We start from the raw sequence: 20,594 nt of genomic DNA on the forward strand, positions 1-20,594 counted from the left end.
CAGCTGACTTCACTTTCTAGGTCCCTTCATATAGTACAGATTTCCCTTTTGAAAGGAAAATTTTGACTCTTCAAAGTTACTAACAATACTTTAATTCAGTTCAATTTTAAAATTAAAATTCAATTTTTTTTCTACAGTTAAAATATTATTTTAGATATAAGGATAAAGTGGTTAAAGATAAGAGTGTGTATATAAAAATGATTGCACCGAAGCTAGGAATGAAATATGAAATTCAGAGTTTACTGTTAAAACAACTTGAGTGCAATGTAATCTTTCATAAATCTTCATAAACTGACATGAAATTGTAGGCCAGGGATCACACATCTACAAGGGCAGTAACACACTTCAAAAGAAAATATGATTGGAGATAAGTTAAAGGTATTTGGGAAAGAATCAAAAAGACATCCAGCTAACTGGCAAATGGCATAAACATAGCATGGGCATTGTGAAAAATGCATGTATTTTATGATTGGCTTTTCACAAATATTAAAATGAATATTATATGTGTTGTGTTAGAAAATAATACTGTATTAATTTTCTTAAGTACGGTGTTAAATATAGTTTTAGGTTATAAAAATTGTTAAAATAGAAATGATGCTATGTGGGATGCTTTGTTTAACAGAAAGGGCTTGCAGGGAGATAGCAGCCACAGGACACCTAGATCTTTCAGAAAAAGGGAATTTATTGCCTTCTTATCAGAAGAAACAAACTTCTTCCCGGCTTGGAGGCGCTGTTAGGATTAGAAGGAAGAAGTTGACACTGACCAGACAGAATCCTGTGTTTGAATGGAATTTATGCATCATGTGTGAAGTGTATGAATATGCAACAGGCTGTTGTTTTAAGGGTTAATCCTTTGTTAATGGGTGTCCTTTTTTGGGCTTGTGCTGCCCAGAAAAAGGTACCCAGACCTCCGTAACTCTTTGTTTTTATTGTCTCATATTGTCTTAATTCAATTTGTCCAAATTGTTATTACTCTAATTGTGTTACTATTTTAATAACTATTTTATTACTATTAAACTTTTAAAAATTTTTAAAACAAGTGATTGGCGTTTTTCACAGGCATACTCATGATACATCATGAATAGAATGATGAATTATAGAAAATTAATAAATAGCAGTTGTCTCACATCTCGACTTCATTTAAAACATTGCAATTTTCCACATGAGGATTTGTTAAACTTGTGAAGATGAGTGTTGATAGAAGAATTAAAAAGTTGGCAAATAACTGCCTGAAGGCTAAATGAAAGGAAAGGAAGTGTTTACAAGGCATAGGAACACCTGGAAAGGAAGCTATAAGCACAGCTTTTTGGTGCTTATTTTTAAAACTGCTTTAAGAAAAAAAAGGGACAATTGTATACAGCACAGGAAAAGTGATCATAAAACCAGCCCTCAATAAAGTCAAAAAGCAAAAAACAAGGGTTCTTTTTAAACAGGCAGGCAACAAGACTCTGGAGTAGTCTTCAGGGGAGAAGTTGGGATGAATTTTCCCACATTCTTTTGTTAATGAGTCTTCCTCAGGGGAAGATACTGTATCAGTGAGAGAAAAGATGCCCGCTAGAGTCTGTGAAAGTTTAAACAGACTTTGCTTTCCTTTACTCTCCAGTACTTTTGCAAAAAGGCTGGTGGCAGACTCAGAGGAGCTTCCTGTCAGTTCATTGAATTGACAAATTAGTTAAGCTCCCCTTGTTCTTGATCCCATGAGCATCTACAGGTTCAACCAACAAAGCATGTTGGCAGACATTTGTGGTGGGATTAACGTGAAGCAACAGAAGCAATGTAGATGAACTCACGTGGAGAAAAAAAAATCATTATCTTGCTACCAGTGACAAAGGCAGCTAAAGAAAACTTACATGCAGAAGCCTGAGAGACAACAGGGGTTCGCTTAGAAGAGACTGGGGAAAACTGCCCAAAAATCTGCTGCTACATCAAGCATTCAGAGGCACACAAACACCATACTGAAAAAAAATTCCTACTTAATGAAACAACAAAAACAATCTATTAAATTCCATTCTGAAATAAGTATGAAAAGAACTTAATTCCAGTAATAAAGCAATAACCTTTTAGCTCCAAGGAAGAGCACATTACTGGACTGAACTAACAAGGAATACATACAGGAAGATGTGCTGCCCAACTCATGACCTCTTTTTATTCGTCATATAAAACCTATATTACACTACTCATACTTTCCTGATTTCAGATCTATTTTGATTCAAAATTAATGTTTTTCAGCCTTGAAGGAAGGATTGAGAACCTTCAAACTCCACATTATTACCTTCTGGCCTCTTACTGTAGTTTTTACTACCTGGCTGTTCGCAGGTGGGTGCTTATGACAACAAGGAAGAAAACTTATCTCACATTTTTGCTAGGAGTGATGAATACTGAATTATTTTTAGGAATGAAACAAAAAAACTGTTTTCTTCACACCATGACAATTTGCAATGCAGGTGGATTGTATTTACTGACAGAAGCCCTGGATGCCATAGTATGTGTACATGCTAACCTTTTAATGCAGAGAGCTGGAAACAGCCACAACCATAAAGCAGATGAAAGAAGCCTTGTGCCTGGCCTTTTAAGTGGGCAATTAAATGCATTATATATAGAGATAAGTAAATATAACTACTATTACATAATACTCAAACTACTGCTTACAATGTAGTTTTCTTGAAACAGTTCTGCTGTTTCATATCTTAGCCTAGTGTTCTTCTGGCCATTTATACAGCATTTAAAGTGATTTTGTCTGGGAAACATCACTTAATCTAATTTTCTAAGTGACATTAATATTCTTAATTTTATTTGGGCAAAGTTCTTGCCTTGTCCCAAGAAGAATAAAATGCACAGTTTTTCATAATAGATGCTGTATTAATAAGATCTTAACACAATTCCGATTACATCTCGTTTTTTTCCTAGTTATTTTATCTTTACAGGAAATATCTCCTTGTTTTGTTATGATTAAGAGATAATGTACCTCTGCCTTACTGTAAAAATAAAGACAATTATTTCCAAAACAAAATTCTGAAAAATTTTGCAGATAAACTAGGCAAGGGTTCACAAATGAAAGACCCATGTCCTCTAAGAATAGCATGGTCTAATCAGAGAGAATAAACTCTTCCAACTTTTTTCTAGTTACTCTGAGAGGTACCAGGTGGCAAAGCTGCTAAAATGCTCTCAGATGGCTCCAGTCTTCATTTATCATATACTGGAAACTGAGGGCTCTCAGAAATTCAGGAATGCACTGAATACTAAGTTTTAATCCAATATAAAAATAAAAACTCACAACAGTTATTGGCCCAACTCTGTAGCTGGTTATTGGCTTTTTCTTCTTCTTTTTAAATAACGATGTTGTTACCGCATCATTACCATCAACAAAATACATATGCTCATCAACAGAACCTGAGACACTGTGAAAAGAGTGTAGCTGTCATTTAGCTCTACTAGACTTTATGTCCCCAATGAAAAGCACATGTCCCAAACACTTAGAAAATAAGTTATAACTCCCATATCACTCCAATTATAAGAATCAATTTGCCTGTAATTAAGAGTCACCAGTGATATGCCAGATAAACAAACTGTCCCAAAGGAAGAGTGGAATGTTCTCAAACAGTGAAAACAAAAAATAAAGTATTTCTTCTACCTCACCAACCATTTTAAACATCAACTATACACTGCTGGAGAAAGCAACTAATTTCAATTCCTTGTAGAGCTCATTAAGTAGATAAAAACCTAACTAGTGTATATGTGTGCTTACACATACACTACAAAAAAAAAAATAAAACAAACCAGAATGCCACCTCATAAATTATCTAAACTGCTCATATTCTTAATGTGATCTGGCACCTCAATAACATTTGTTTAGGGATCAAATGAAATTGTCTTACAGAAGTCCACTTGCCAATAGAATCACCACAATCATGTTATTTTCTTGTTTAATAGCAAACAGACATAAAAATGTGGTTTATAGATGTTGATTTTTATTTATGAAGACTTATCCTTTCATATCAATAGGTTAATTTTTTGTTTTGGGGGTTTTTTGTTGTTTTTTTGTTTTGGTTTTTGGTGGCTTTTTGTTTTGTTTTGTTTTTGTTTTTAGGGTATTTTATTTATTAAGAAAAAACATATTTTATAGCTCACAGACAGTTTAGCGTGTATTCATTCCACCAAGAAATGTCAGATGTTCAGAATTCATGATCAATCAACTTGTTATGCCATCTCACAAGGCAAGTCTCTGACATAGCTCTAGAAATGGGTTATCTTCAGGTCTAAAAGCACCATCTGCTCTTAATGATGGCACTAACAAAATAACTGTAATAAGGAAAAAAAAATCCCTAAGTGATAGTAAAATCCAAAGCCCAGAAGACATTTTCAAGTCATGACTATGCCTACAGAGAGCACAATTCAAATGCCAGCTAGCATTTAACAAAAGGTGATCAGGTTCAAGTTTGTTGTACTCCTTCCTTGATCCCCACATTGTGTAATGAACAATAAAATACCAGTGTTGCAAGGAAAGGCAACAAAGGGGCCAAAATAATGAGAGATCTTTCTTTTATTACTTGGAGTTTTAAAAAACCCTAAATAAAATGCAGTTTTCAGACACTTCAGAGAAGAAATTCTTTTCCTCTCTAATGTTGCAAACTGAAGAAACTATTCTTGCTAAGTTAGTTTTCAGTTCACTGGCAAACAATTTTTTCATATTATCAAATTAAAACTTCTGTAAAGCCATCAAATCAGATATTTTGCCAAGAATTCTTTGTTCCAGTAACTAATGGAAAGGAAGTCTTTATTGGTGACCTACATAAGAACTGATAGCTTGAACTTTCTGCCAAATGATTTAGCAATCCATTATGATCATAAATTTGCAAAAAAAAAAAATTTTTCTTCTTGCTTCAAGCCGAAGGTTTAGAGCTTTTCCTTTAACATTTTACAAATTAAACTTAGGCATTAAGTAGGCATTATGCAGAAGCATGGAATTATTTCTGCATACCCAATAATGATATTGGAAATCTTTATCACTGTAAAATTAATAAACTACAGGTTCCTTTCCCAAATATACTTTTCTCGTGTTTCATTTGACATGCAAGTTTTTTATCCAATCTTCCTATCCAAGACCTGTTCAGCCTTCCATTTTCACGTCTTCACTCAATATTACCATCCAAAGTATGAAACTGTTTGCAGACACGTATTAAGGTATTATTTTTCAAATATACTTCAATGCAGAAGAAATTAGATCAACTTCCATTTATATTTGGGATCTGTAACAAAACATACATGTCCAGAAAGCTCAAAGGACAGCCAAAATATGGTCCACTGATTAGATATCCATACATAGTTATCTAAACCTAAAATGAAGTACACACGTTCTCTTATCTAATTCCTACTGTTTTTATTAAGAAAAATAAAAATTTGCAATGGCAAAATTCCTGAAAACTTTCACTATCTTGTCTTTCATGGGATTGTCTATTCCTACTATCAGTTGCATCTTGGTAGCAAATTTAGAGTCTTTCTGAAAATTCAGTTTGAGAATTTAAGTACTGGATGTTTTCAGGGAAGGAAAGCAAGGCAAGTTAGGAAAAATAAAGTAAACATAACAGAAAAGTTCAGAGAGAAAAAAAATTACCAAATTGCAGGAATTCTTCCCTAGATTAATCCAATCATCTCTTGCGCACACACTCGGAAAACATCTTCTCCCAGCTTTAATCAAAATTTTCCCCCCTTCTATTGCTATGCTTATCTTTCAACCCCATCAACTGCTCCCTCTCCTTCACATTTTCTCTGTCCTTCTTGTAACAAACCCAGCCACCTCCTTTCCTCATCAAAAGGAACAGATGTCATATGACAAAATTTTAAAGTAGCACCACCTGCTCAGCCTTCCAGCAACAGGGAGGCTCTGAAACTTGAGATGAAACCTGTCCAAAAAAGTTCAGCTTGTCCTTGCAATTTCCTCACACTTTTATAGGCAGCTTAAACTGGGTTCTGCTTAAAAAGAATGAATGGAGACTCTGAGCAAATGGCCACAAAAAATATCCTGTCTTTTGTGGGGGAAAGAGATTACTCATATAAAATTGATACTAGATCCTTCTCCCTAGTAAATTATGACACTGCCATGAGATTTTTCTCAAGACAGATTTTTTTAAAAAAGCATGGACAACAGTTGGAAAAAATATATTGGCATAAACTAATATGAAATTATTGTCTATTTCTGTGGCATTCAAATATAAGCAGTACAGTTATTGTGCTAGTGTACCTCATTTTGAAGTTCATCGGCACTTTTGGTAGAAGCAAGGATCTCATACAAAGTGCAGCAGAGGTCTTCTGTTGTTGGCCCTCCAGGGTTACCTCCTTGAGACTCCTTCAGGTACTTTCCAACTTCACACCATAAAAAAGAATCATCTATTTTTTCCAAAGATTTGATATTAGATTTCTCATCACAATAGTTCTGTAAGTGATTCAGCTGGTTATTCAAAAACTTGTTATAGTCTAAGCTTATACTTTTCTGCACGTCAGTCTCACCATTCACAGGCAGCTCTTCAGAGTGATCCAAATCATGCATGTCAAATGAAAACACTATATTTTTACCAAACAGCACTCTGTTATCACCATTTTGCTCTTCAGCCAACTGTATGAGGGCTCTAAGCTGTTCTTCAGGGAAGTGAGAAGCAATCCGAGACGTGGCACTACAGGCTGCAGTAGCAGACGATGATGGAAATGGCCCAAACATCTGCTTGATCACCTTTGTCTCATCATGGCCAACACATTCTTTCCCATGAAATGTCTTAAAAAGAAAAACAGCTCCACTTTCAATCGCCTCTTGTCCATTTTCAGCTCCAACTGTTAACAAAAACAAATGCAACTGAATACACTTAATACTAAGAGTGTTTCATTACCTGTAACATAACTGTATTCAAATTCTTGCCACAAGTCTCATCAGCAGAGATATCAAAAGAAGATCACAACACGTAAGAATTGTTGCAAGGTACTGAATTACAAACGGTATATGGTAATAAAGCATCTGTCTTCATTATCCTTCTACATACTAAAAATTTATAGTAAGAATTACCAATGCTTTCTTATCTTTCTGAGCTGGAGAAAAAAACATGCTAGAGGTCTTAAACTCACAATTGTATATTTATAAGCTATTTAATGTTAACAAATTTCCACTTTGTCTCACTATTTATTCACTGCCTAATCTGAATATTCATAACAGAATAAATATAAAGAACTCAGCTGGGGATTACTGAATCCTTGTGGTAATTCTCAGTAGAATTATTTCTGAGTATGTGCTAAGTTAGAAAAACTGCTCAAAAAATTTAAAGCAAATAGATGTAAGAATTTGGATTTCCATCGACAAAATACCATGTTATGCAAATAAACAATATATTATTAGACAAAAATATTAATTTACTTCTCACACAAATATTCACAAAGGTAGTCGAGGAAAACATAAGGAAAACTCCATGTGATGAACCAATATGTAACTACTACAACATTTTTAAAGTCACCAAGCCTAACCTAAACAAAATCAGCCAGCATACTGGGGCTTTTGTTCATTTTAAATGAGGACAACTTACAAATTTTTTTTTACTTGTGATTGATTCAACTTAGATTAGGTTTAACACCAGAAAAAGCAAGGGGTTTCTTCCCCACAGTCTAACAGGAAAGAGCAAAAAATTCTAGCATAAGCAGATGGAACAAGGCTAAGTAGCTAGAAATTCAATATATAAATAAATTAAGGTGGCTACAAATTCACTATTTAGCTTGAATCTTCCTGTGGTGCACTTTGAAAATCTGAGAAGTTCCAGGAGAGGACTGGAGGTGATATTTACAAGATAATTAGATACCTACATATGGAAGATACATGACATAGACACACACATATACCATAGATACGTAAACAGGTCTCAGAGGAAAAAGGTGGTTCAGCCCCTCCCTTTTAGCATTAGCTATAGAGGAAGCACAAAAAACACCCCTACACCTAAAAACTTGCAGTTTGTCTGCATGAAGCTCACTCATACATTCCTAACATAAAAATGCATGTTATTATTTAGAGGCAATTGTCTCAGAACAGAAGTAAAGATTACTAAACTGAAAGAGAAATTGAAGCATTTGAGAAAAATCTCTTAGGTTTACTATGTGGTATTTCTCCTTTATTATCGACATCTCCTATTTGTGAAAGCATCTCTTGAGAAAATACTACTCCTTCCATCTCAACAAAATAAACCAGACAAGATGGCAAAGAGATGCACTACTAGAAGCTACTCTTTTTGGTATTTTGTTTTGTTTGCCAGCCAGCATTTTAGTCCAGTACCACTTGTGACACAGCGGATATTTAAAACAGCTTTCTCAATCAATATCTCTTATCAATAAAGATGGATAATAGATACTTCTACTAATTCTGGACTGACAGCTGTTACAAACTCAATCCCCATCTTGCATGACTTCCCCTCAAGCCTTGTGTGTTGCAAGTGCCAGCTGAAATCTGTGCACTGAAGGAGAGGCACCTGAGTTAGGGCAGAGAGTGGCCCTCCCCCAGGGCCCGTCTCAGAAAGACAGCAGCCACATGCTTGAATTGCAGCCCAAAGAGGTTAAAAGTCTACTAAAGGTACTAACCAGAGTTTAAAACTGCCAGTAATTTGAGAAATACTCAAAAATGTACTTCTGATGACTGAAAAAAGCAATACTCATTTACAACCATTAATAGCTTTAATAGGCATCTTCTGCAACTGTATAGCACAATTGACTACCACCACATGTTGAACATGAATAACTTGCCTAGCCTTTTCTGAAAGCCTGTGTTTAGACATTGTTTTCTTTCTCAATTTACTAGGTATTTCCAAATAAATGGTCAAGAAATAGAAGTACAAGAGGGGCAGGTTAACATTTGTATATAATATTTGTAATAAAAATCTCTGGTCTATAGTACCAAAACCAGGCAAATATATTTATTTTCATTCATTCTCTCTGTCTTTTTACTAATGTTTCTATTAAAGATATTTGAAAAAACAATCAGAAAAGGAGAAAATATTGATTGAAAGGATTGAAAAAGATTGAAAGGAAAGATCCTTGAATATGTGACTGCAAGAGCTTGAGCCACACACTCAGTTTATGAGCTGATGAAGTTAAATTTTGCTAAAAGCAAAAGCTGCATTAGCTTTAGTCTGTCAACCAAAAACTAAATTTCCAATCAAAACTAAGTTTTCACACTTTCTTTGTCATAGTGTATTTCAGTATTAGAAGTTTAATTCCAGATGAGTGCAATATATTTTTATTTCTCTCCTCAACACCAAACACTTCAAGGAGAAAATATTTCTTTCATTTTTATCTGCCTGCACAGCAGTCCAATTTTTCATTATACCAATTATGTAGAATTAAAGCAGACAACATCAGGATTGTTCTTTTCTTAGAGTACTGCTATTCCAAAAGAAACAGTTGGTTTTGCTTAATAACTGTCAATCACAAACCATACCACACTCTACAAAACAATACTATCAAACAAGTAAGAATATCCATATAACAATGGAATCTTAAAATAAAACAGAAGGCCAAATTGTGTATATGTGTATCAGATTAAATGGAGTTTCAAAGTTATTATAGGGCAAAACTGGCATCGAGGTAGAACCAAAACTGTACCAGTAAAGTATGCAGGCAGGAAGCAACTTGAACCTGCTCCCACCCCCACACAAAACAATGTATGATTAGACTACTAGAGAACAGAAACATACCTATTTGTTTTGCAGCTTGTAAGATAGTTTTTAAATCACCATTTACAGTTTGGTATTCTTTTTTGTCCAAATTGTCATCAACAAACTTTACTATCTTCTTCCAAGTAAGATCGGACTTCAGCAACTGGGCATGTAGTTTTGATCTTTTAGTCTGAAAATGCAAAATATTTGGGTTTTTAAATTTATTTCAAATTAATACATGAGGGTTGCTTTAAAATTAAACATCAGATAAAATCAATTCCTTCCAATTGCATTCAGTCAGTGTATAGTACTGACTGGAAGCACTTTTCCTGTTGCCTGATCTTTAGACTCTTTCCTAACTGTATGAAAGAAAGATACACAAAAGCAAACACTCTCACTAATTTACTCTTTCCAGAGAAAAATCCTCTATAAAGCCAAACTCTTGCAACTTCAAGAGACCTACAGTTCTCAAGATTCCAAAGTCATTTCACAGGTTCCCACAAGGCATCTATTGCTTTAATGCATTATTTCTCAGGAAGAAAAAGAAGTACCTAAATTCAGTGAACTTAATATTAGAAGGGAAATGTTTGGCTTCCCAGCTCTATGTAAGCTCAGAGCTAAAAGCAGCCCTGTCCAACTTCTTGAAAGACAAATTAACACAACCAAGCAAGCTTTGCCATATGATTGTAAGGGCTAAATACAAATCACAAATCTACAGCAAATTTGACTTTGAGTGAGGACGCTATGAAGGAATGTACAGGAAATTTTACACACTCTGCCCTGCTTGCTCACCTACTCTTATAAAATATCAATGTAAATGAAGAAAACAAATGATTCTTACTATAGCTATGCTTTGTGAAAGAAAAAAAGCTTTACCGTTAAGTCAGCTAATTCTTCACTGTAATCCTCATGTTTAGTGACATTTGAAAAGGAGCGTAAAGCGCCTGTCAGACGAGGCAAGGCCATCTGTTACTCATTCAGTGATCCATAGGATGAGAAATCAAATCCCAGTTCAAGCACCTAGATGAGAACAAAACATGGCTTTATTAATGTTATAAATACAAACTTGCATCATAAACTTGAAAGACCTTTTCGAGCTAGCAGCACTTGGCTGGAACTTCAATTAAGCCAGTTAAAAAAAGATCTTTTAAAATAATGATAATCAAAATTAAACAAAAGGAGGTGAAAGGCACAGAGCAGAGGCAAGATATGGGAACATGCAGAGGTCACTCAGCAGGTAGTTCTTTTCTTTCCTCCCTAAATAAAAGTTACCAGCAATGAGGCAAAGTGGCAATTATTTCTTTAGCACCCCTAACACTGAGTATTACAGTGAAATCTATGTAACTGAACTTTAGCTCCCAATAGCAGTAAGTGATTACAACCTACGGGAAGATTTCCTCTGAGCCAGCCCATGCTGGGAGCTCTCAGGTCATTAACAGCCTCTGGCACTGATGCAGAGAGAGGCATCTTTCTCGACAAGTGCTTAGCCATTTTTAACCAGCAACACAGGGAAAGAAAATTATGACAGGAAATAAAGACTGTCAAAGGCATAGCATTGAACTATTATAAGAAATAAAGGGAATAAAAAAGGCTACCAGAAAACTGAACACACTATGCCTTGGGATGTTTTCATCTCACAACTGGGAGTGCACACACACTTAGAGCAGGCCTCTCTTCAGAACTACAGCTAATTTCCATGCAGTTTTATTTCTTCTGTGGAACAGGCTCATATCTATGCACCAAAACACAGCTGTTCTCCATCTGAAACTGTACTTCTTCCAAGCCTTTTACTGAAATTATTCTCAAAGTTATTTAATTTCAAAAGGTGCCCACAGCTGAATTGTTTAATGAACCCTAACACACAGCTACAGTTCCTGATGGTAGTAGATAAGATACAGATTTAGATTATTTTTGAAACAATTAATGATACCATTACAAACCTAATGATCTGCATCATTCTTAGCATGCCTGTAGATCAACGTCCATCCAGAATTTAAAGAACTCATAACAGAGTTAATAGAATTACTTCCCCCCCAGTCATACGGCACAGAACTTTCTGCTTTCATCCAATTATCCTTAACACTTTTCCTTATTTAATGACTGCATTTGTATTTTAGCTATCAGCTTTGCAATACAGCGCAAAAGAAATCCAGATGCAGCATTCCAGTCACAAACAGAGAAATGTCACTGACTTGTCAGGTCTGCTTGTTTTCCCACCTTGCCTTAAGATGCTTTTTGAGAATGATTTTACAACAGCTGATATTTTGGAGACAAATGTTATAACAATAAAGCTACAAAATTTGGAAATACAAAATCTTTAACTGTGAAGGGCAATGAGAGCATGTATTCAAGCCTAGAAGCAGAGAGAGAAAAACATCACTGCAGCTCTTTTGATATATTCAGTGAATATATGACATGTAACTCATACCAGCATAGCTCCTAGTGAAATGGTCTCTAAACATTTTAGCAACCATTATTAGAAGGGAAGTAATGTGTCCAGACTTTGAGGGTACATCACTCTCACACTGTTCTAATGACAGAACTGCCATTAGCTATTAGAGCTATTGGGTCTATTCTACCTATTTATTTTATACCTACATTTAAATACCCTTTTCTGTAGCATTATGTGCCTTTATATATAAAAAAATGCAACAACATAACTCTAATATTACTTTAATTGTCCTTTCTGAAATACCATGCACATCAATTTATGAAAGTTAGAACATACTTATAAAAAGTTCACTTTTCACACACACTTATAAATTTCAACACATCTCCAGCAGGCTCATTTATCAGGAAACTGAATTTTAAATGGATATTTCTTTCTCTTTTATTCAATTTCTTTATTAGCAGCTCCTGAAATAGAAAACCTGAAACACCAGAGAACAAGAAAGGGCACATTGTCCTGACCACAGGCGTGGCCAAAGAGCCAAATCCATCCCTGCAACTCTGATCTTGTACTAGTAAATGCTGCCCCACACTTGCCTGTGTGCTTTCAGAACTTGCAGGTGTCTGAGGAGGCTGGTTTTGCAGAACTTCTGCATCCCATTTGTAGTCAAATATCACACCCCCCTTTGCTTCTGGTACACACCCACTCTCAGCAGGGCATCAACAAAAACCAAAACCAGCTAGTAAACAGAATGCAGGGGACAAGTGCAATTAATTACTCCGCTGTTAAAACTTAGAAACTTTAGCTATTATTCTGCAACATATCAGAGCCAGCTCTGAACAATAAATCAAAAATCATGTGGCCCTATAAGATGTACTGTAAATTTATATTTGTTTTTTAAAAAATATGCTACCTGCCTTCACATAAAGCTTCCTTATGTAGATACCTGCTCGCATCACACTGCCTTTAGAGTGGATCAGCTACTCCTCATCATTGCACAGCCATCAAAAGGGTAACTCATTCCTTCTGGTTTGCAAGAAATGTATCTGTTTGCTCAGAGGTGGATGCGAAACAACTGAACTACCAAATGATCCTGCTAAAATCTGCTAGTTTTGAAACAAGGACCTAAAAGGCAGTGGCAATTAAATCCTCTTTTCCACAGACCACATACAGAAGATGAATTTTTGCCATCCTTCTGGCCATTCTCCCTAAAGAAAGGTGTGAGAAAGGTACCATCTTAAATCATTTCTGTAGGACAAATGGAATGGGAATTTAACCCTCATATCAGTGTGACTTTACATGGTAAAAAGATTTCTTCTCCTCCTCCACCCCCAATCAAGTAAGGACATTTTGGGTACATTCTGCTTATTATTCCTAGAACTATCTCAGATTTCCTGCCTCTTTTAAAAAACACTCAAATTCCACCAAGCCTGTTTGTAAATTAGAAAGAGCAATATCCACCCTTCTAAAGCTTTGTGAAGATGAGAGAAGGTAACTTTTAAAGTCTATTTTGCTTCTTTTAGAAACAAGTGTGATTTTAACACTGAAACTTTGTATAGAAGAAAATAAAACATAAAGACAGATTATACTCAGAGTTCAGGTAAACAACAATTCAAAGTTTATTGTTTGAAAGTAAACATGAATCATAATCTCAGCAGGTTTTTACTCATTAAAGTGAAACATGAAAAAAATTTCTAACAATACCACAAAGGTAACAACAATTCTAGAGAAGTTTTCCATTTCATATTTTCACCAGCTACTTAGGTTTTTGTCCAAGTACTGGCCTTCCTATGTTTCTAATACAAGCAAATAACAGAACCATTTCTTTTCTTCTTTGCTGAAATATTAAAGAGATTACTGTAAAAGACAGCTCCTTTTGAAATTTACTGAATTCCTATGCCCTCTAACAGATCAAGCCAGCTGCCCAGTAGGGCTAAGAGAAGGTGAATGCTCAGATCAGGCACGTCAATGTTCAAGCTGAACAGAAATCTTTCCTTCCTTACAAAGGATGGAATAACATAGCATCAACACAGCTAAAAATCACAGGTAAAATCCACAGCTACAAGATCCTAAAGTACCAGTTTCAGTAGTCTATAATATTTCACTTTTTATTTGTCCTTTAAGACTTCACAGCAGTGATTCTGTTTAAAGTATTTAAGGAATACTAAGCCATGTTCCCAGATTTTGCCTGTATTACCTATAATTCTTCCAGCTATTAATAAGTTTCTTGCTGTCTATGTAAACCTGCAATTTATAAAACCTAAAGAAGTTATTACTAGTAACTAATCTAATCAAAGAACATTATAAAGAAAAAGAGGCTTTTAGGCAGTGGCAGTGAATAGCAGGTTGCTATTGACCACAAAGTATTTCAAACAACATTTCCTCTTTCATTTGAAAAAGTGGAAACATTTCAAATGAAAAGTAAACTGAAAGGGCAAAAGATATCCCACCCACAAGGCCATACAAAAGCTAAAGGGACACTGCAGCTTTTTTCATATATTTTAAATATATAATTCAAACTGTGAGACCATTTATCAATACATACAATATTTTACTTTACGCTATTGTGTAAGAAGACTAAAAATAAATCCCCAAACATTAAACTTTACTGATACGAACACATTTTAGAATAGTTACAATTAACTTCAACAACTTCCTTAACACAAAGGTAAACTTGATATTTTATTTACAAATAAGACTCAATATTTTAAAAAACCAAACAACACATTCTACTCCGTATATATCCTTTCTAAATCATATACACCAAAGGAAAAATGTTTTAAAGAAAACACATAAAGAAAAAAAATTAAATCATTAGATAAAAAAGCTATTTTGGATCTCTGAGAACATTTTTATTAGATTCAATAAAATTTCTTATCCAAGCATGTTTGATGTCAACAGTACAAATACACCTAACAACAAAGTTGTTAGCCAGGGATAATAGTGGTTTAAGAATGTCTGGGACATTAATCAGAAATAGCATGACACTAAAACAACAGTATTTTCAGACTTTGTATTTTGCACCTTTACAAACAGTGCTGGCCAATGCAGTACCAACTGTACGCTTTCAGACGTCTCACTTTCTACAAAAGGCCCAGACATCACCCTGGAATTCTCTCAAGTTGTCTGGGTCAAATATTACTGATCTCCAGACTAGACTGGGTCAATCTTTAAAAGGGTGATGGCAAGATTAAGGAATATGTACTCAGGAAGAAACAGTGGCTTCCTGACACACAATATTCTCCTCAGCGAATACCAAAATTCAGACAAGTGTCTCAGCATAACAAGAAGGCACAACAGTGCCTCTGTGTGCCACTGTTCACATAAAAGACAATTTCAACATCTTAATTACAGAAGTCACTAAACAAACAAAAACCCTAGAAAATCAAATAATGAAATTACAAGTCATTCATTCAATACAGTATTAACCCTTTCCACATTTTTTCATAATCTTAACCATGCACATGCGATCGCCAGCTGCCTAACACTGTATCTGCTTGCATCAGCTGGAGAACCATTTCCTGTGATTATGCCTGATACTGCTCTGGGATGATGCCAAACATGTGGCTTGGCTCAATAATGTGTTCATTTTACATGTACTTTGAGATAGCTACTGAGGATTGCTGTTGTTAAAAAAGAAAAAGAAATTAAAACAACCCTTTCTTCAGAATAACTCATCTTCCTTTTCCAAGAACATAAAATGTAATTCAGTTGTGAAACCAAAAAATGTCTGTAGTTCTAAACCTCATGGCCTTAACTTTTAACTTCCCTGCATCGAGAGATAAACTGTATCCCAAGCTACAGAAACTTCCAGACTTGCCTTACATGTGTAGATGTACTATAAGCAAATTTCCAACTTCAACATACGTAACATGAATATTCATTTAAACACTAGGCATAAGCCACAAATACAAGATGGGGACGGTGGAGATGTTACTTGTTTAGTTTTGCTTTAAGTTTAATAGGGGGCACTCTGTGCCTCTGTTACACACCATGCCATCAACAGAGGTTGAAAACAACCTCAGGGGCTTCATCTTACTCTGTTCTAGAAAGGCTTGTTACTAAAGGAAGAGATGTATGGGAAGTAAATAGGGATGTAGGTGGAAGGAAGGAAAGGGAGGAAGAAAAATAGAAGTTTTCAGCTAATGACAGCTAGGTAACACACATTGCATCTCACTGAGGATGGCTGTGGGATGCACTTCAGCAAATATAAGTGCTAAAACAATACATGTATAACACATAACTGCAGAACTGCTGGGCTGCTGGGCTAAGAGTGTGCTGGAGAAGTTGCTCAGATGGTAGTAAAAAAAAGTCTCTGTAACATGCTCCTGCAGTGAACAGCAAGTGCATACAAGGATAAAGCCCCCAGAGTGAACTACTCACCATTACAAGGTTTTTAAGTCTCACAGAGATGTGTTCAAGCACTCAAATCACTTACCATATTTACAGACAACTAAACAAATGCCTCAAATACTGAATTATCCCCAAGTTCTAAATAACTGGATGCTTATTAGCCACTCAACACCATATTATCCTTCATAATTAACCTGATTTCCTTCAAAATAGGGTTTCAATAAGCCTCAAGTTGGGTATTGGATCATTTTGTATCTGGAGCATTCTCCCAAATGATTCTGAAGGAAACACTTAACACCTCTTTTGAGAAAAACATAACATATTTCAGCATTTACAAAGGATCTCAAGTGCAATATAATAAAAGACTAAGCCAGGTACACTAATTCTTAAGACCCTGCCTGTACATTAGTAGTCAAATCAAAAAAGAGAGGTGGTATGAGTAGGATTCCTGTCTTACTTCTTATTAACCACTAAGTCATACGCTTTCTTTACAGCAAAGTCATTAGCAATGTTCATACTACCTGCAAAGACAGGAGGATGTCAGTTCTGAATTAATTATCTTGCAAAACATTGAGATTCCTTCTTGAGGATTTCTTTAGTAATTAATTATGGCTAATAAGGTCTTTGCATCTTGCAGACAACGCACAGTAGCTGTGTAAGCACAGTGCAACTTATGCCAAGATTCACGTTTAATCTTACAGAACAATTATTCTATGAAAGCACTGAAGCAGGATTTCTCATTTAGAGAAAATAATAAATTTTTTTTCGTGTTAAGCAATTTTATCAATACAACTGGTAATAATAATGGTAATATTGGCAATCTGAAACAGAAAACCTGCAAGTACCTAAACTACAGAATTATTTTTCAGAACTGAAAAATGCTGAGTTTTAGACCAGTTAAGAAAGAAGCTGCAGATTCTACAGCCCTTCTAGTAATAGACAAGAAAATTAATTTAATTGTCATGCACTAAAATGATGAAAATAGCCTTCAAAAGAAACACAGATTCTGGACAACTCCGCCTATCACTAAACAAACTGTTTCCCAAACTATAAAGTCATCCTATTTCCAGCAGCTTTTGAGTCAGACTTTTTACCAGTGGTTGCAGTAAATAATACAGGAATACGTAGAAAATGACTCATTACATAAAATAAGAACCAGATGTCAATGTCCACACAAATGCATCAATTTAATTAAAATAATGCAAGTGTATTGTGCAATTTTAAGTGTTTACTACATTTTGTCATATTTGGATTTTTTGCATTCATTTAATTTTTATATAATGTTTGCAAGCTTTTCTATAAGATGTCCTTTATGCTTTTTTTCTATAATTCAGTATGTTATTTGATATCTGTCATAATTTTTGAGGTGGGAAGGAGTCAGAAAGCCATGATGGAGTTTGCAGAAAACTCTCTAGTTTATATCTTTCCAATAATACACAGGGACCCAAAAGCTGTGCATTTTCTCCATAATTCCTCTAAAAAGTGTTTTCATTCTGAATACACTACACTGCCCCTCAATCTTTCTAACACTGCTCCTAAAAGCCTCTGTCGGCATATATAGCAACTTTTCCAAAGGTATGTCCATACAAATGAACCACTCATGGTCTAGCAGTCCTTTTATCCCTACTGGATCCTTGTCACACTAAAGGCTCAGTCCAGCTCAGTGGCTAAAAAGTTACAAGTTGGTATTTCCTATCAGAAAAGCAGACAGAGGCACATTCATAAGGCAGCTCACTGACCTCATGCAGTGGAGATGCACAGAGAGTCCCAAAAATCAACCTACCAAAACAAGCTTTTCAGTCCAAATCACAGCAGCCTTTTGGGGATGCCTTTCCCTTCAGAACTTCCTCCTGCTGCCTGGAGGCAATACCACCCCCTCCTCCACAAAGAGAATTGTAAAGAAACCCAAGGCTGTAACAGACACACAATGAGTTGTCCCAAGCCAGACCACTGTCCACTCGATTTAGCTTAAATATTACTTAACATTGGTAGGATACAGGGGTGAAAAAAGTCAAAATTTCAGCCTAAAATTTATGCCAAAAAATTAATTCAAGGTCTGTCCTGCATTATAAGTATACCCCTACAGCCTGAAAACGTCTACTTCAAGGCAGAGACTCTTCTACAAAGAAAAAAAGTAAGTTAATTAAAAATACATTTAAGCAAGACTCAACTACTGGATAGATACATAGTCACATAGAGTAATTTTATTAAAGGCAGGATCCCTTGTCTTCTCTTCAGAGCTCACATGCCACACAGGCACTTCAAACAACACACCAGCTATTTGATGACTAGCAAGTAACAGCTTTCTAATTGATAATTCATCATTACTGCAGTTGAGAATTAGAACTTAAAAAAAGGCAGCTGCAATGTTAAAAGTGCAAATTAGAATTAAAACTAACAAATGCTGCCGATCCTTCCTGGGCTGTCTATAATGCTGGTCATATATATGCAAGAGGATATTTTGAGAAGAACACCTGCACAATTTCCTACAGTGAGGAAATCCCAAACCATCTTTCCAGAGCTTGCAAACATGTCTGCTTATCACATAAGAAAATGAGGGGAACATCAATTGAGGCATAATATTATTCCTGGCAAATATAATAAAAAGGAAAATGGCCCCATTATGTCTCTAGTGATTTGAGGAGGTTAAAACAGGGTTTTTCCAGCTGTACATTTTTTAAATGGCTGCATTTCTCGAGTAATAGTCATATTCTGCCAGAATGTATGTAAAATTTCTTAAAATATTTTAGAAAATGGTACTGTAAGCTGATACATACGTACATATTATACAAAAATCTCCCATTGAACAGTTAAAAGCCTTTGAATAATTATTATGAGTATTTAGCATGGCACATAGGATGCCTGCTCAGACTTACAGAATCAACTTTTAAAGAAACCTCAGAAACAAAAATGCTACCCTAAAATGAAAATTATATAACCAAGGATTTTATTTATATCATGTTTTGGAAGCAACATAGATGTGTACCATATGATGTCACACTCAGCAGTAAAAGCTCTGGGAAAGGAGAAGCAAGGGGTGTGGGGAATGAAGACACACATCCACACTCATGGGGTTTGTCTTCCCAAGCAACTGTTGGACATCTGATATTTTCTGCCCATTTCACAGCCAAAGGGAATGAGTTAGTGAGAGGTGAGGGGGGCATTTGGCTACTGGCTGGGGTCAACTCACCACAAGTAATAAATTTATTATAAGAAACAGAAGAGACAATTTTCAGAGATCCTCTTTACTCTTCCTGAATCCTTCAAGGAGAGGACACATTAGAATAATGGAATCATTAAGGTTGGAAATACTTCCAGGATCATTAAGTCCAACCTTTGACCAAATACTACCATGCTCACTAAAATGTATCATGAAGTGCCATGTCTACTCATTTTTTGCACACTTGCTCCCCCTCAGAGCAGCAGCTAAGATGAATGGCTTCCTATTTCTTGAACAAATTCATCAGAATCCAGTTTCCAAACAGAAATTCCCTAAGTGACACAGTTCAGCAGTCCTCACCAGTTTCAAAGAAAGGAGCAATTGTTTAAATGGCTGTATGGTTTACAGAGTATTTGAATGCAGACAAGGATGTCACAACCGTACAAAGTCATCTACTTAATCTGACAACATCTCAGAAGCAAGTTTACAACTGGAAAACTGAAATTTGCTCCACAATTCACCTGACAAATGCTTCAATCACCAACCTATCATTCCACAATCATCTATTCTTGCTGTAAGACCTCTTTATGTTTAAGATGCAGGCCTGTAATATCAGATTCAGTCTATGTTTTATCCAACATGCCTTTGGACAAAAAAGAGTAACAGATGGCTCAGAGTAAGCTCATGCTTTAGAACAGTAAAGTCGAAGGAAGAATATAATTTATACCCATAAATTCCACATACAATGAAAGGGGAGAGACAGCAACTCTTCAATCCCTAAAATATCAACTAGGTAAAACATTCTGCACCTTCCTTTTAAAGTTATTTTTCTCCACCACACACTAGATTTAATGACACAGAAAAAGAACAAGTTTTATTTTGCATCTCAAAGCTGCACTCAGCAACAGGTTGGCCACCAAACTCTAGCCCACAAGTTTATGTAGTGAATAGAAGACTGAGAACACCTACTGCCCTTTCTGCAATACTCAAACAGTCCACATTGAAGCCTAACTCTTTC

At 35.5% G+C, this 20,594-nt stretch overlaps 1 protein-coding gene across 3 annotated transcripts in view; it reads right to left on the bottom strand.

Moving 5' to 3' along the window:
- Positions 1–20,594, bottom strand: part of ASCC3 (activating signal cointegrator 1 complex subunit 3) — a 253,580-nt gene that overhangs the window by 228,376 nt on the left and 4,610 nt on the right. For 2 of the 3 annotated variants that reach the window (XM_063153070.1, XM_063153072.1), the window contains exons 2-4: positions 10,551–10,694; positions 9,714–9,864; positions 6,239–6,822 (exon numbers count right to left, since the gene is read on the bottom strand). In XM_063153070.1, coding sequence (XP_063009140.1) covers positions 6,239–6,822; positions 9,714–9,864; positions 10,551–10,640 — 825 coding nt within the window. In that variant the 5' untranslated portion in view covers positions 10,641–10,694. Of the gene's footprint in view, positions 1–6,238; positions 6,823–9,713; positions 9,865–10,550; positions 10,695–20,594 lie in introns of those variants that run through there. The other variant, XM_063153073.1, reaches the window with a different exon arrangement.

Source organism: Melospiza melodia, chromosome 3 (assembly GCF_035770615.1).
Source record: "Melospiza melodia melodia isolate bMelMel2 chromosome 3, bMelMel2.pri, whole genome shotgun sequence".
Classification (NCBI taxonomy): Eukaryota; Metazoa; Chordata; class Aves; order Passeriformes; family Passerellidae; genus Melospiza; species Melospiza melodia.